General features: G+C 44.9%; 1 protein-coding gene across 9 annotated transcripts in view; it reads left to right on the top strand.

The window, feature by feature from the left end:
- The window catches only part of LOC126531958 (uncharacterized), a 206992-nt gene that overhangs the window by 34207 nt on the left and 154665 nt on the right, over positions 1-18120 (top strand). For 4 of the 9 annotated variants that reach the window (XM_072288184.1, XM_072288190.1, XM_072288189.1 and 1 more), the window contains exons 1-2: positions 5977-6184; positions 9347-9441. In XM_072288184.1, coding sequence (XP_072144285.1) covers positions 9364-9441 — 78 coding nt within the window. In that variant the 5' untranslated portion in view covers positions 5977-6184; positions 9347-9363. Of the gene's footprint in view, positions 1-5975; positions 6185-8272; positions 8331-9346; positions 9442-18120 lie in introns of those variants that run through there. The other 5 variants (XM_072288191.1, XM_072288192.1, XM_072288186.1 and 2 more) reach the window with 3 other exon arrangements.

An 18120-nucleotide genomic window follows, 5' to 3' on the forward strand; every position in this document is an offset into this window, starting at 1 on the left:
TTTGTGACAAACCTGCCGCGCTTAAGTAACAGCGACTTTACTCTGTCGGTGTATCTGTGTCACTGTGTCTTGCAAGCGCCTCTCTCTTCACGCATTGTGCTTCGTCTACTATGATTGCTGCGATGCGTCGTTTGCCCCACCTAACCTGTACCGCTTGCTCTTTAGCGAATGTGGTTTAGCTGCCCGCTCAAATTTTTATGCCAAGGCAAATGCAAAAAAAAAAAACTGTTTCCCTGTGCCGACCTCAAAACGCTCTAAAGGCTCTATATACTACAAACAAATTTCCGATCCCCTCGCGAAAGGAAGTATACGGAATCATACCTCATACGCAAGTTTAATTGCCTACACCCGACGGGAATGAATTTGGTACGCGGCAACTTAGAATCTTTAAAAGCGGTAACTTAAATCTGAAATTTTCATATCATCAACCAAGACACAAAACACATTATGCCACCAGCTAACCTTAATTCTTAACCTCACCTACTCTTCCATTTCGAAAAAATTTTTTTTCCTGCCTACTACTAGATTTAATATACTCTTTCAGGTTTTTACGCCTATATCAACTGTACGAACCCCTTCTCCCATGTACACTTGCCCCCGCCGGCTTCTGCGCACGTCACCCTCCTGTTTGTTATTCCGGTTTCGGTCCCCCCTCTTTCCCCTTCTTTTTTCTTTGTGTATTTTTTGAGACCCCCCCACCAACATATTCCGAAGTCAATATGCCTTTTTCGGCGCCTCAACCCAGGGTATCGCCATTTCTGGATGCCGCCGTAACACCTACGTTGAGCGACTGGGGCAATGCCCCTTGAAAGACCATGCCGCTGCCTTTCAGTCACCCCATACATTTCACCGCAGACTCCTCGTCGCCATCTTAACTACTTCAAGATTACTCGACGTATTGCTGCTATGCTACTCAAGTCACTCTTTCAACTCATGTCTTTCTTTTTTTTTTTTATTTTGTGTTACTCGCGCACTGACCGCCTGATCAGCTCTCCTAATGCCACAAGAACATGCCGCCAAAGATACCCCTAAATGCTTCCTAACCTCCCGCATCCCCAACGCGCTCCAGGACCCCATCTTTCTTAAATTTTTTTCTCTATCTTGTTCTTTCTCTCTCTTTTTTTTCTGTCTTGGTGTCGCCCTGGCTTAACCCCCCCCCCCCCCCTTCTTTTTCTTTTTTTTTTCTCTCTGCCTTTCTTTTCTCCCGACGCTCCCACTCTACCGCTCTTGTCCCCCCGTCTTGGGAACGAAGCACACAGACGTCGGACGACAGCGCTCGTTTCCTCTGAAGTCTCTCCCTTTAAAACCAGCCGCGAGCGACAACGCCCGCACGTGACGTCACTGCACTAACCATTTAAAACTAACATGCCGAGGATGACGAGGCCGCCTTTGACGATGATAGGTCCTCCTATCGAAACGTTGGCCAGCCTTTCTGAGGCACCTTATCCGTGTTTACAAACTTTATACCACAGTGTGCTATTCCATCTGCCAGCCGCTTTCTTGATTTTCGACTTTTATTACTTGTGAGTGTAACACCCAAATACTTCACCTGCCTAGTTTATTTCTTAACATAAGCATTTTTTTTTTTGTGTAAGCAAATTGTAAAGGTTCTTTTTTGTTACTAGATGTTATGCTTGCCGTTTTCGAAGTATTGAGTTTCCAGCCACATTTATCACACCATGCACTGATTGAATGCAATGCATCATTTAGTCTGACTTTATCAGCGTGTTGATTTATGCTGGTATAAAGGACAGAATTGTCCGCGAACAGTCGGATCTTTACAGGAGGTTGCACTGAAAAATAGATATCGTTGATATAAACCAGAAACAACAATGGACCGAACACCGACCCTTGTGGTACTCCTGAGTGTACATCTAGTGTATTAGATATGCAGTCATTAACATCCACGTATTGTTTTCTTGAAGCTAAGTAAAATGCTATCCAGCGAACACTGTTGTCTTCAATACCAATAGCATGCAGTTTGATCACTAAATCATCATGTGGAACAACGTCGAACCCTTTTGAAAAGTCTAAAAACACTGCGTCAATTTGACTCTTCATATTTAGTGAATTTACGAAATCATCGGTTATCTCGGGTAGCTGAGATGCAGTGGACAGACCTGACCTAAAGCCATGTTGATTGTCATGAAGCAGTTGGTTATTTTGTAGATGTATCATAATGGTCTTAAATATAATATGTTTTAAGATCTTACAAAATGTGGATGTTAGGGAAACTGGTCTGTAGTTGTTTAATTCTAATGGTGATCCAGACTTGTGAATTGGGACTATCCTTGCGGAGCGCCAGTCATCGGGTATCACACAAGATTCTAACGAGGCTGTATATATTTTATACAAGTACTCTGCTACCTGTTAAGAAAAACGTTTGATATTTTGTCAGGACCGGGTGATTTTTTTATATCAAGTGTACGCAAAAGGTGAAGAATCCCCTCTTTGCTTAAGTTTACTTCAGGCACCGATTCAAGAAGTGCATAAGATGGCAAGTGTGCGTGTGACGCCGTCAGCGTGAAAACGGACTGGAAAATGCGTTGAATTTTTGAGAAATTACGGAGGGATCATCGATGATTACGCTCTATGCTTTCATTTATGTGATACCGCTTTTATCTTTAGACAAATAACGCCAGAATTTCTTGGATTGTTCTAACATGAAAGAGGACAGAGTGCAGGAAAAAGATTTGTTTCTTGCTGCGTGCATTTTTTCCCGAAATGTTTATACCAGACTTAGAAGCTGTTTACCACATTTACGACAGCGTTTAATTTTGCGTTTTAGATTAATCAAATCACGATTCATCCATGGGTAGTCCCTGTTGGCACGTTTCTTTTTTAGAGGCACATAACTGCGTTCTCGGTGGAATATCGTTTCTTTAAAACATGACCCTAACTCATTAACGTCTCTCATTTCGTTAAAATATGGGAACATGGATTCCATACAGCTGAGCACTGCATTGTCATCCGCATGCGTGTAGTCCCTGATAAAAATGTCAGAAGGCTTGACCGGTGATCGTGAGCCAGAAATAGGACATGCTAACACGAGTAACTTGTGATCAGACATCCCATCTCTGACGCTAACAGAACAGTTTGGGAGCGAACTGCTTGCAAACGCAAGGTCAAGAACAGAAGAATTGGAAATCCTGGTAGCTTCGGAAACGAGTTGGTTTATGGAAAAGGTAAACGCAGTTAGTCGTAGTGGCTCAGCATTTTTAGAATCCCTGCCGTCATGAGAAAGACTGGACCAGTTAATGCCGGGTAAGTTGAAATCGCCAGTGATAAGGATGTTTGAACGTGAATTGGTATTTCGCAGCAAGTAATCATGTACAGTGTTCTTAAATACTCAGGGGGAGCATTCGGAGGACGATAGACACCACCCAAAGTTATATTCTTATCGAAAAATTTCAATTTGCACCATATGCTTTCGTGAATGTTGATGCATCTAAGCGAGTAAATTTAATGTTTTTTATCGCAATTGCAACTCCGCCACCACGTGATCCTCTGTCTCTACGGATTAGCGTGCAGGAAGATGGCACTATTTCAATATTTTGCACACCTGAATGCAGCTAGTTTTCTGTTATCACTAAAACGTGTGGCTGATAAGTCAAAATTACATCTTCAAGGAACTGTACCTTATTAAGAACACTGCGTGCATTGAGCGAAACAAGCTGGAGCGTACGTCTTGCTAGGTACTTGTCATATTTCTTAGCGCACTGACGCATATGGCCACACGAGTGGACTTAGAAGGCAACCGTTGAGATTTCGCAGACGCAGTGGATTGGGAAAACTCTACTCTGCAATTTCTAAGTGTGTCCCATACATACAGCTTGCCATCGACTTTCAGCTTATCAAAAACGAGGGAAACTTTAGAACCACTCTCCTTTTCTTCAGCGGCAGACCGCCATAATTTCGCACGTATATCGCGAATTTTTTTAGAAAGGTCATCCGAAATGCCTATTTCCGTACCTTTTAATTTGAAGCAGGAAGACAGAACTTTAGTTTTGTCGATGTAGTTATAAAACCTCAAAATGATAGAACGAGGGCGTTGTGCGTTCTTGGCGCCAATTCTGTGAATGCGCGCTCTATGGAATTGATTTCAACACCAAGGACGTTTTTGAAAATTTCTTCGTTTACTTTCCGCTCCAGTTCTTTTGAGTCTTCTCCCTCTTTTTCTTTTACGCCATAAACCAAAATGTTGTCACCCCAACTTCTATTTTCGAGGTCTTCGACCTTTGCAGCTAACTCAAGAACTAGTTTGGTAGTGCTTCTGCAAGCTTCATCACACTTCTCCAACCTTTGCTCGCTTTTCTCGATTCGGCAGAGTTCTTGCTCAATAGTTGTAATCTTAGCTTGAATACCTTCGACCGTTGATTCAACCTGTTTCAAGTTTGTAGTCAGTGCGACAAGAGTCTTATTTGTCTTTGTTTGCTCTTTCAAAATTTTTCTGAGTAATTCACTGTTTAAGTGTGTCTCGGACTCAGAATCAGAAGGACCAGGGTTTAGCTCTATATCTCCGGAGGTTATTAGCAACAATCTGATCACAAGCACGCAATCAAACAGTAAACAGAACAAACACTGTGAGCTTGGCAACACCGTCAATGTGACTGAATCGTCTCTAATAGAAGAAATTAAATATTTGTCACCAACCTGGACAAAAAGAATCGGGATCAGCATCCGTCTGCCAGCGGTGTCACCAAGCCCACTTTTCACGGACAACACTTTCCATTAACTCAAAAGATTCCACCTACGAGTTACATCATGTGAAATGATGCACACATCGCTGCTCCCATGACGTCATCTTCAATAAATAAAGCTTCCAGAGTACAGAAGGCAAAATCACGGTCGTGAGCTTGTTGATCACAGTCAGTAGCGCATATTTCGAAGGAAAGCACAACATTCCAAGTACAATTGGTTTGCCATCTGCATGAAGTGCATTCCTGCAAGCTTCCGCCGAAGTGCCTGCCAACACTCGAGCTGCTTCTGTTGGTGAACTTCGCTTCTGCATCACATTTATTGGCTTCGAGATGTGTTCGCGAAAACCGGGAATAACTAAGTCGTGGAATCGCGCCGTGAACAAGCGTCCATATTTCCAGCGATGGAATCAATATATATTTGTTCTCAAGAATTTAAATATAGATCGCAGTCCTCAACATGACGTTCCCACACGTCGGACTTATCTGTGGGGCATTCTTTCTTTCGGCGCAGCATGTGTTCCCAAATGAAAAACTCTCTGCCGTCGTCGCGGTGCGAAAAAAAAAAAAAAAAAGAAAGTGACCACCAGCATCACGTAGCATCTGGCCGCTGGAGCAGCCGTGGGCAAAGCAGAACTGCATAGGAAACTTCTTCCTATTGTGAGACGCCGGAACCCTTCAGTGAGAAACTTTTCATCGGAAGAAACCGCCGCACATCACACGACGGCAACATCACCACAGTAGCAACAGACGAAGCAGCACCACAGAAATGAAAACAGAAGCGAAACCAGAAGTGGTAGAAGTGACAAAATATGCGATTGCAGCGCCACTAGTTCGCGTGACCACCACTTCGGCCACATCCCGAACGGAGCGAACGTTGAACGGAGCTTGAAGCTGCGAATGAGAAACTCTATGTGTGAGGCTGACGTATGTCTAAGAACGCATAGAGTTTCATACGATAATTATTCTACAAAACTCTATGTAAGAACGTTGTGCAGCGCTGCTTATCTCAACCCACTTTCAACCACTGCTTTCAACCCATAGATCCTCTCATTATACTAGAACTCTATTCATATAAAACTTTATTCATTTGTCTGGAAGTAAATGTCACCTACATTCACTTGGTGTAGAGAAAATATTGCTTGCGTTTTAATACTACTTGAGTATAAATGCAACTAAGAATAAAAATAATATCCGAAACTGTCCGCAGATGCTCGGGAAATTTGCAGAGCGTGATCGTCAGCGACGTCAGACAATTCGCGTTGCCCGCCGCTGCTGCTCCCTGCTGCCAGATTGTTCCTGCTGTTCTGGGGGTGTTTGTTTGTTTGTTACTAGACCGGGAAACGTTCTAAAGTGCACATTCAGGCGCGTTTAGAGTCACTGACAGTTAAGTTTCCGTTTCGCTTATTATTTGCCTATTTAGATTCTAGTGTCTATTTCCGAAAACTCGGCAAGAAGCAGTATATCGGGATACGTTGAAAAGCGGGGTGAGTATACAAAGGTATTGCAGGGGTTGATTGGTGGCATGGCATTGCTCGCAAGCGGGTGTTATGGAATTGATCCGATTAAAACAATGTAGTTTCCTTGGCAAGGCGATAGTTTTCTTGGCATGGCGAATAATTTGCTCCCCAAGTTTCACTGCCAGCTGAGGAATCGGCGGTGTCGAATGTCTGCAAGCATTTCTATGGTTTCGTTTTGAGTTGTTTTGTCTGCATACGAAGCACCGTGGTGAGTTGGCTGTCAGTGACATTTGCACCGTGACATACATATTCATTCGTCGACATAACATTATTTATTTTGAGTGTGTGAACGAGCCTTGAGGTTTCAAAATTTGCATGGACCCTCCGAACGTGTACGAGTCTGCGTGTCCGCGTCCCTGCCTTGTGGCGTTCGAAAAGGGAGAGCTTAATCAAGCGTAATTATCTCTTTCCTGTTCTGGCTTGGGAATTTCATATTTGCAGCCGTTGCATGCACACACTACCGAGTATTAAATTTAATTAATTCGTTGTAGTTCGAGCTGCAGTAGATCGTTTCCCGCGTTTTCGATGCCTTGCCCGCCTTGCGTCTTCCAAACACCCATGCTGCTGACTTTGCGTAACAAAATGCAAGGGTTCAGGTTTCAACTGGTAACGTTGAAAAGAAAGTTCATGTGACTTTCCGAGTGCTTTATTGCCTTCTGCCTTGAGAGTGTCGGCAAATTTGACAGCGGTCCGACTCGTGACCGTTAATAACCGTCGGCGTGTTCATTCACGCCGTTATCAGTTTGTGCAACCCACTTCTCGCGAGCGCCTTGGTGCATTGCGCGGTAATGAAACACAGTAGAGCTGGTTTTACGCGAACCTGGTTGTCATCTGCGATGTGCAACGTGTGTGCACAAGTGGTCCGCATCGGTTGACAACGGTCGTTTTCACACGACGTAACCTTTCTTTTAGGAACGCCGCCTCTCCTTTTTTTCTTGGTTGTATATGTAAAACTGCCTTCATTATTGATAGCGTTTACGAGTTGTCTTTGCGTAAAGTGGCAACATTCTCGGGCTTCGGCGCTTTCTTTCACGTGTCCTATTTCGTTATTTTTTTTTCTTGTTTTATTACCTCCTCATGATAGTCGTCTTCGTTCCCTGTTGTAACGATAACGGAATTTTGCCGCAGTGCATAAATTTACTAGGCGCGACAACAGTTGTGAGCTAGTTACCAATTTTACAGCCATCTTGAAGTGTGGAATAAAGGTAGGGTGGCAACTCGTGTTTCTTTAATGAAAAAAAAAAATTTTTTTGCACAATTATTGACTGGCAAGTATGGTAATACGCTATAATAGGTGACTTATGCTTTTTCTGTTGTGGTGGAGGAGCCTTTCAAATGAACAGAGACGTTTGCAGAACACAGAAGGATTAATGAGGCAGCAACTGCTACATTAAAGGTACAGGCTACGCAAGTACTGAGTGACTTGCATATCCTTGTGGCTTCAGGTGTTTGCAAGCATTATTTCTCAGACTGGCTGGCAATGCATATAGAGTTCTTTGTGTCACGACGCATCGATTCAGTGCTATATGCGAAATTGTTCACGACTGCATATTGAAAGATTCTAGAAAGAAAATGGCCTATCATGGTGAGGTTGTGGCTTTATTAAATTTTGCTGGTTCGCTTTTATTGTTTTAAATTTCTGAGAGGTGTCTTCACGCTTGACTCGATTGGCGCACCTTCTTTCCTGGGATGGCCCAGTGAATAGCTGGTGTGTCTGTCAAACGGCCTTGGCAGCTAGTAGTGGCCGTGAGGGAGCAACGCAGAATGCCCTATTTCAAAAGTTTCTTGCTACCAGGGTCAGCGGCAGTGTGGCATCCATCAATGCTCTATGACAAGTTATTATGAGGCTGCTGAACTTGTGCGTCTGTATTTGAAGCTTTTCATTTTGTTCAAGCCTGCAATGTGACCTGCTTAGTTGTGGAGAATGGTGAATTAGTCTGCTTATTTCACCTGTTCTTAGTACTTAAGCACCGCCTGTGGAGTGCACAGAATGAGTGGCTTCCCTCGCTTGGAACAGTTCAGCTTTTTAACCTCTTGCCTTTTTTCCTTCTGCAGGCTGATTTAGCTGTGACATCACTGTTAGAAAAAAGGCAAAGGTGCCCACGTAAATTTTGTAAGCATGAAGCAATTCTTTATTGCACTAACACACACATCTTATTTGTTGTGCACCACTTTATGCCCATACCTGTCAACTGTCCTGAATTTTCTGTAAACGAATGTTTTGTCGAGTTTTATAGAAAATTTTGTTTGTGAAAAGGTTTCACTCCTTGATCATACCCTTCAAAATTGTCTTACTGAGAATGGGCAGCATTGAGGTAGAAAAAAAAAAAGCGGATGTTTAGTCAGGTAAGTTCCTAAAGCAAGCAAAATCTTCAATAACGATGTCACCAAAAAAAGTCATTGCAATCTAAAAATTGATGTGTTGCTTGTAAGCTTGTGTTACAAGTTGGCTGCTGCTCGTGCTCTGTGTATAAAGGCAAATAATAATTTGCCTTTATGTACGAATGTATCCTCAATACGTGCACTATCCCTCTCTCCCCACTTTTGGTATTGTCCGCGGGATTTTTGCAGTTCAAAAGTTGGCAGGTGTGCATCCCTATGTCCAGCATCTCAACATTATTTTCCTGAGGTCACCACAATGGCAGTAAAACAGCTCTTCATTCTTAAGACAAATGGGTCTCTCTCTCTCTCTCCCCTCCCGGTAGTGCTTACACAAATCTCGGCAGAAGGTGCATGCAAGACATATGCAAGGAACAAATGTAATGAAAATGGACGCACGTGCTTTGACTGGTTAACACCAGATGAGCATGATTGATGCCTCTTTTCCACCATTACTATACATATGCATGCTTAAATGTTCCCGCACACACATTTTCAACTGTCACGAATGGGTAGCTACAGAAGGGGACTTTTCTGGTAGCTTCCAAACAGGCTTTCACGTGTGTTCACAGTAGTTTAACACTGAATGTTGCATTGCTTAGGTAGCTTATAGAAAAGGGCTAAAGTGGTCCCATAGCACAGTTCAGAAATGGAATACAGCTATTTTAAAGAGTACAGGTCTTGTACGGGATACTTTACTGCCCTTTCTGTACCATTAAAGGTGCTCATGTCTCTCGTTGCGTCTCTCAGGAGGCCACAGCCCAGCCATGTGGTGCGGGGATTGGAGCCAATTGCCACAGGAGTCATTGCGCTTCCTGACGTCTTCTTCACAGAGTAGCCTTGAGGTATGCCCTGTCATGGTCTTGTTGTGTGTGCTTCATCTGCGTTAAAAAGGGTTTCTTATGCAGCTGCATAGCTTATCTTGCTCGTTTTACAGTTGAGCCTCGCCATAACAAAGTCACACCAGACTCGAAAATACCTTCGCTATGTTTGGTACCCATTACAGCACACTTACCAATTCTGCAGAATTTCCTGTGAAATTGCAAATTTGCGATTGCTCTACGATTTTACGAACGGTGCCTCAGGTCTTGAGAAAAATAAATCCTGTTTGCAAAAAAAAAAGTTTAAAGGGGCCCTGAAACAGTTTTTGAGCATAGTAAGGAAACATTGCCTAACTGTCTTAAAGGTTGCACTGAACATGTGAGCCAAATATTAATGCATTGCATGCAGCAGGGAATTTACAATCTGCAAAACTGCATCATGGAGCGTCGATCAAAAGCAGCTGACCCACCAACGCTACTGAGCAATTTTGTGATCGTGAGAACATCCTCAGTAATACATAATTGCTCATTTTCAGGTAAATAAATAAAAAATATGTATGCCTGTGATCTCAAAAAGACGAGAAAATCGTTTCATTCTTGCACTGCAAGTGGCCCCTGAGATGGCAGTGGCTTGCTGTGTAGCGTAGTCAACTGTGGCCGAGACAAGCCCTTTCGCCACCATGACAGTCAACTTTTGGCGGCAGCTTTGTCCTCTTGGCTTCGCTGAGCAAGTTCCAGCTTGCAAGCGGAGACGAAAGGAGAGAGAAAGTCTGGTATCAGTGTGATGACTTGCAGCTGAAGGAGTCGAAAAATTTTTGTGGCATGAGATTCATGGGACGACGTCTTCTAATGGTGAGGCCATTCTCCGATTACTTAGAAAAGTGTTTCAGGCCCCCTTTGAGGTGCTGAAAGGTATGGTGACACAAAATGCAAGCAAAAAAAGAAATGTGGTGATGGTACCTGCATCACCCTCTTGTGGCAGCATGAGGTTCCACTTATCACAAGCATAGCTTCCTATATACTTATCAGTGCCTGCAGCTGAGATTCCACAGAATCACATTGGTAATACTGGGGATACTGTAAATTCCTTGCAGTAATGCTTTAGGAAAACATATAACCCTTCGAGGGTCGAATTATTTTGAAAATAACTATCCCAGGTGGTAAAATTACTTTTTTGCGGATCTTGAATGTACAAGATGTATAAAGTCGGGAATAAATAGTAAAAAAAAAATTAGGAACAGTATTTTGGTGTCGGCATCACTCAGAACTGCAAAATGTTCAATAATATTTCAGAGTGTGGTATTCCTTGAAACACGGGTCTCTGCACAGCGCCTTATCGCAGTCTGCACACCTAAAATGCGTGTATATTCTTCTCTTGGAGCGACGAGTTGTGTTGGCACACACATGACATCTTCTCTGCGTGCGGCTGCCTTGGGCGCAAGTCTGAGGCACCCTCTCGCGTAAGCGCGTTGCTACAGAGAGCGAGAATACCTCATGAGCGGCGGTGATAAACAAGCTAAGAGCAGCGCCATTCAAGATAAAAATCAACTTCCACCACCCCTGCGATAGCGTGCCGACAAAGAGAAAAATCAAGTTTCGTGTGCCTCCGTTGCGATCACATGGAGGAACCGAAAGCGCGTTGCCGCTGAGAGCGAGAATACTTCGCGAGCGGCGGTTATAAACAAGCTAAGAGCAGCGCCAATGAAGATAGAAATCAACTTCTATCGCCTCTGCAAGAGAGTGCCAACAAAGAGAAAAATTACGTTTTGCGCGTCTCTGTTGCGATCATGCGGTGAAACTGAAACCGCAAAAGGGGTGTGGCCGCAGTCTGCGCGACGCGCTGAAGCTATAAACCAGTTCTGTTTATCTCCCCAAGAAGGTAGCACAAATTTCAAACGCTTCTTGTAAATCCTAAGAGGTGGCTGCACCTCCCAGTGAGCATGCATCGTCATTATGGCGCGAAATTTTAAACGGAGGGTCGAAACCGTACCCGTACGGCAAAGACCTTGCGGGACAGAAAATCGCCGCCGTAAATGTACGGCAAAAACCTTCAAAGGGTTAATACGGCAAACAAGACCTGAATAGTGTTTTACTCGTCAGTCTCCGGCCATAGTCTTGGAAGTCTTCTGATGTTGAAAGGACACCGGAGAGGTACTTTCTTCACTCAAGATTTTTCTATCAAGTTCCCGAAGCAGGCAAAATCGCAAACAGCTGAGTTTCTGTAAATGTCACTGTGGCCTAAAGTCAGTATGTCGCTTGTCAGTCTTTGATGTTTCCAAATTTACTGCTGCTTGTGTGCTGCAGTTTAAAGTTAAATAACAGTTAATGAGCTGCATATGTATTCCACAGTATGGGTCCTGAGGCCACACTAAAACATGTTGCCAATATAACAGGCCCAAAGCCATGCTGAACTTCACATGCATTTTGAACCAGTGAACTAAAACGGCAAGTCATTATATGTGGCACTTCTGAGGACTTAAGTTCTCGTACGGTAATTATGGAGTCTGCAGCTAGGTAAAAAAAAAGAGACATATAACTGGGCACGTACTTTTTTTGTCAGTTCTTTAAAAAACACCTAGCTGGTAATGAAGCCAGTATAAACAGTAAATGTGTCCCGTATTGAAAAAAAAAAGAGGGTGGCTGGTAGGATGTGTGAGGCTTTTCATCTATGCTCTGTAAAAATAGCCGGGCTGTCGTCATGCTATGATGAAGCAGTGATTGGCATAGAAATACTGACACATGTATGTTTGTTTCTTTTTTTTCGGTGGGGGTTTCTCACCTGCTAACCACTGTTGCAAAGTTATCGCTCGGCACAAGGCGTGCCTAAATGTATCAGAACTTTCTCAAATATTTTCACCGATTTTATAGCGAAAGAATCTTGTCTAATATGTTTGCAAGCACATCACAAATACGTTTGTACAATGCAGCATACATGGGCATGAGTGATTATGATGGAATTTATGATGAGCCATGTATCAATTGTCGAAGCATTAGACCCGTAGATGAGATTTTGACGACTGATGAAGGCTCGCTGCTATCGTACTTTGTGAGTCAATTGTTTTTCTGTGCAGAAGTTTGACCAACAAAGTGTTAAAGTCATTACTCATAGTTTTGCTGCTGTCTTGTTCTTTACTGTCATAACGTGGCAATACTAACTGGGTGTCCCCTTTAAAAGAGTTTACATTGTTGACATTTTTCACTGCTCTCTGTTTCTTTAAGGAGAACTTAAACATAATTCTGACGGCTGTGTGTTTTGTGCTTCATCAGTACTTATTGACACTGTAATCATGCCAAAGAAACTTGTTTGCTTTAACGCGCAACAAATGTTTAATTATAGTGTGAAAAAGCAAACCGTAAGGAAAACTGGGAGCAACAAGAAGTAACTGTTATCTGACGAAGGCCAATCTTATTGAAGTAAGGGAAGCTCGGGCCTGCAGAAATGCATGGGTGCCAGCTGGGCCTTTCAGCCAGGATTTAAATAACCAAAAAATTGAATTAAGCAGTGTCGAAATAACAGAAGTCTACTGTATACTAGATTTTCACAGCAGATAACAAACATTTTGCGGTGCTGCTTAGTGCAGGCTCAGTTTATACTCACTGTTGTTAGCCTTATTGCATAGGCTACCAATGCAATTTGGCACATAAAAGACATTGATGCTTCCCCTTCTGCCAATTTTCTTCAAATTATGGCAGAGGCAAAAGAAAAGTTTACTGTCCCTCACCAGGCTCCGTAGCAAATTTTGGTTATATGCTGGAAGTTATGTTTCCTCCAGGGAGCATTCTGCTGCAATAATGTTTCAAATCAGCTCAGTAATAGCCGAGATGGAAATATTTCAGTGCTGCGAACCCATTATTTTAGCAGGCGAGGTCTAATGCCAAGTGAGAGGCTCTCCGTTCGCCCAGTCTAGCCTCCGCAAGCGAAATTCCTTCCCTGCGTTCTCCCATACCGGACCTAGAGGATCGCGTGATGCACCTGTCGTGGGCCCGCCTTCATCTTTTTCCCTCACTTTGTTTCTTTCTTTCTCTCCCCCCCGCTGCGCACTTCTGTTGACTGCATCGCGTGTGAGCTGTTGTGATTGTCTTCAGTGCTACACGAATACAGAGTCAGACACAAGCAGATTGCAGAGCATGATTCTGTGCTGGAACACAATGTAAAGTGACATAGCTTCAGTGTCTGCACACACGACTGTTTGACATGGGAACAAGCAGATTAAACAGAAGTACATCTCTCTTGCTTCAATGCGAAGTAAAACAGCAAACACGTAGACATTCCATTTGTGTGTTTTATTATTTCTCTAAACTTCAGTTCGTCAATTCAAGCAACAGATCACACAAATAACAGATGTTTCGTTGAATAATTCTCAAAGTCACTTGTCTCGATGATTGACATCAGTTGCACTGTGAACACGTGTGTGTAGACACAGGAACACGTGTACGTCACCGTGCAGCTTGGAGCATGGTCGCCACGAGGGAAAGGGAAAACAGCAGTCGGATTGAAATTTCAGACCTTTCCGCGGTGCGTAGCGATGGAATAAGTTGGAAACATGATCGTTAACGCCCATTGTATGCTCTGCGCTTATCAGCTTAATATGGCCACACCTGGTGCGGGACCCTGTAATGGCAACACATCAAAGTGTGATTTTTCTATTTTACCCACAATATGTTTCTTATAAAATTAGGTGCAATTTAAGAAAAGATTCTCATACGCCATGTCTTGCCTTACATTGTGAAATTTTAATTCCACAGATGTAGATTTCTTTTTTTCTGCTATAAATATTTTGGAATGCACTTCACTAAGTGTAGTAGCTAGCCACAACTTTTAAAATATAAATTGGACAGGGTCGACTTCATTGCGGAGGGGAGCTGATGCTTTTTCCTCGAGGAGGAGGAATAAACACACATGCATGGTCAATAAACCCTTTTGCACTGATATTTAAAAAATAACAAGAAGTATTCCATCTGTAATTGACAAGCGGTTTCTGAACTGGCCACTGGTTGCTGATTTTTTAGATGAAGCCCTTTTGTGCAATTTTCATTGGTATTCTTGCTTGATGAATGGTCTTTGTTCAGTCATACCATTATTTTGATGTTTTCACAGCACGATTACGTGTCCCATTAGTCAAAATTTTTGACATCCTGCAAAGTTTCACTTAATCTCGTGGGATGCCTTCCGCTCGTATGGCTTTGCAAATGATAATGTTGCAGTATAACTTGAGGCATATTTGCCCACTGAAGTTTTTCAGAATTTAGAAACAAGCTCGTCTTTTGGGTTAGTGCCAGGCGGAGATACACTGGCTGAATATAGGAGTTTTTGATGGGTGATGGGTGTTAGAGGCATTCACTGTGCCGTGTGCATGCCAACCAGCCAAGTTGGAATTAACCATCAAAGACCAATTTCACGATCGAAATAATGAAACTTCGTGCCAGTAGTAATTAGTGTGGGCACTGGCCAATGCCTTTGGTCAGGATCAAATCAACCAAAAAGTCTGAACTAACGAGACTCAAGGTAACGGAAGTGTACTGTACTTAAATTTTTCCTGCTGCCAGTGTTTTACTCCCATGTCTTGTTTCTTCTCCGTCGGCCATTTTTTTTTTTTTTTTTTACGTTGCGAGAACAATTGTGTTCAAAATACATTGGCCGTCTTTTGATGTTTGTAAGTCTTGGAACTTTTACTGCAAAAATTGTGGAAAACCTGGAAAAGTCATGGAATTTTGAAAAAGGAATTTGCTAGACACCCTGTCGGTGAAAGGAAAGTAAAACAAACTAGCATCTGTTTTCGTCAAGCGTTTCTTTGTGTTTGAATTTGTTACTCTACCGAATCAAAAAATGAGCTGGTAGGCCACTGTGATGCGTTTGACTTTTTACTTCGTTAGTTCCCTGTCTCTGCCGCATGTGTGAATTCGCAGTGAGGTTCAGCTATGTAAACTGTGGGAGATATAGGGATTCTCTTCCGTACTCTTGGGACAAAGAAACGACAACACAGTAGTGCAAACACTCACAAGGGCATTTATTGCACCTTTCATAGATCAATGCCTGCTAGCAGAGTTGCTATCCCCAAAACATGCCGATGGGCGCGCGACAAATCTAGAAGTCCGACTTACCGCGACCGCATTGCGAGCGAATATGTTCGCCCCATGCTGGATCCCAATGCCTGGTTGTTCGCGTGTACTGTCACGCGAACTGTGTCCAAGGCGGCCACGCGAGACGGTCTCGCAGAAGCATGGTCGGCGCACGCGCGGGCGGCACGTCCGTCCCGCTCGCTTCCCGAACCCAAAGAGAGCAAGCGCCTTCCCTTTCGACGCCCAAGTAACCCCGCAGCAGCGCGACACTCGCGTCATCTCCCGCACTGCGCCTCAACCACTTCGACCGCCGCGGGCGAAGCCGCCCTGCAGGAGACAAGCTATGCGGGAAAACTAGATCTCAGGGGAGGCGTGAGAGTCACGCATCCCCACATCCCCCCAACCTTAAATCACTACATATTCCGGCGAAACATTTCACACAGTCTAACCTCAACATGTGTTTCGCGAACAAGGTGGTACATGCAACAGTGGCCGCGCCGGGGAAATGTCCACACGCTCTCCATAACATGCGAGCCGACTGTCCTTGCGGTACACCGCTGGCGTTCGCCGGTCACAGCAGCAGCTTTGCGACTCGACGGCACGATCCCAGGCCAGGACTCTGGAGACGACGACGCAGTAGTCGGTACGAGCAAGCGTCGCTCGCGCCGACGCGCCCTGCTGGCAAGAGCCGCCGTAGCTGTCGGTGACCGCTGGCTCCTTTGTCCGCCGCCGAGGGTTGTGAGCTGGATGCAGGAGGCCGCCGAAGTCGCTGCGCCGAACTGGCCACAGCATCACCATTGCCCGGGGTGGCTCGATCGTAGTCCGGAGCAGCAGCGCAGACGATGTGCAGGTGACTGCAAGCCATGGGTGACTCCATTCACGCTGCGTACACTTAACACACTCGGCAAACACTAAAGTAGTGCAAGGGAGAGGAATTCTGCATGCGCATCGCCCACGTGGTACGATGTTCAACTCGGCTAGCAAAAGATCGGGCAGCTACTCAGATGCTAAGTTCACGTGAACGAAGCTCGCTTTCTTGAGTCGAACGATTAATTTCAATTCGTGTGAGGCTAACTAGAATGAGGGAAGCAAATTGCAACACCTCAACGCCACGGTCCACCAGGTTGTGTCCCTCCACGTGCGACAGGCAGCTTCGTAAAGCCTTAGGCCTAAAGCGTCGCTACCCTGACAACAACCGGCATCCAAAAACAACACCCAAAATGAGCGCAAAACAGGCAGCCACGAGGAGACGTCAGCTCTGTGAGGTGGTCCTACTCCGCTCGGTGCACACAGCATCCGAGTTGACGGCGCCCACCGTCCCAGACGGTGTCGGAGCGCCCGGTGCCAGGCCGCAATACCAGTCAGCCCGTAGTGGCACCCGTGGCCCGCGGCCACCCGGCTCCCAGAGCCGCGACTTCATCCGAGTCAAAGAGATAGAAGAAGCTATTTACATAAGAAATTCGGACCACCCACGAGGCTTCCGTACTCACTCGCTTCAGGCTTGCCACTGCTCCGCGGGCGCTCAGCCTCGCTCTCCCAGGATGCAGACCACGTGGCTCTCGTACCAACGAATGCCATTAAAGAAAAACACTTGCGAAAAGGCTTAGCATGTTGACATGTTCAAACACACTACGGCCACCGCCGCCTCGCTCAAGAAAGCACGCCGCCGACGCTAGCGATCAAAATCCACGCTAGGCCTACGCTTCGGTTCAAACAAAGGTCTCGAACGAAGCAACACTGTTAAAATTATCGTCCGATGCCCCAAGAGGCCCCACGTTGGGCGCCAGATGTGGGAGATATAGGGATTCTCTTCCGTACTTTTGGGACAAAGGAACGACAACACAGTAGTGCAAACACTCACAAGGGCATTTATTGCACCTTTCATAGATCAATGCCTGCTAGCCGAGTTGCTATCCCCAAAACATGCCAATGGGCGCGCGACAAATCTAGAAGTCCGACTTACCGCGACCGCATTGCGAGCGAATATGTTCGCCCCATGCTGGATCCCAACGCCTGGTCATTCGCGTGTACTGTCACGCGAACGGTGTCCAAGGCGGCCACGCGAGACGGTCTCGCAGAAGCATGGTCGGCGCACGCGCGGGCGGCACGTTCGTCCCGCTTGTTCCCGAACCCAAAGAGAGCAAGCGCCTTCCCTTTCGACGCCCAAGTAACCCCGCAGCAGCGCGACACTCGCGCCATCTCCCGCACTGCGCCTCAACCACTCCGACCGCCGCGGGCGAAGCCGCCCTGCAGGAGACGAGCTATGCGGGAAAACTAGATCTCAGGGGAGGCGTGAGAGTCACGCATCCCCACAAAACATTGAAAAATTGCACTTGCGAAAGGGCCCACAGCTTATATGCTGCACCTGCAAAATCGCAAGAAAAATCGCGTCATTGAAACAACCTTGAGCGAGCCAGAGCGAGGGCCAATACGTTGTGATGTTTTGCTCCCACATGACCACCTTCTGTGTCATGACTTCAAAACCTGCATCTCATGTGAAATGAAACCTTAACTAGTTCATAGAGGATGAAATTATTTAGGGCACTCTGATGTTTATCAGTATGTTTTTTAGGTTCTTAATGGTCTTCAATCTTAATGGTTTTCAGGGTCTTAGTCTTAACCTTCATTTAAAGCAAAAAACTA

This window comes from Dermacentor andersoni, chromosome 5, assembly GCF_023375885.2.
Source record: "Dermacentor andersoni chromosome 5, qqDerAnde1_hic_scaffold, whole genome shotgun sequence".
NCBI lineage: Eukaryota > Metazoa > Arthropoda > Arachnida > Ixodida > Ixodidae > Dermacentor > Dermacentor andersoni.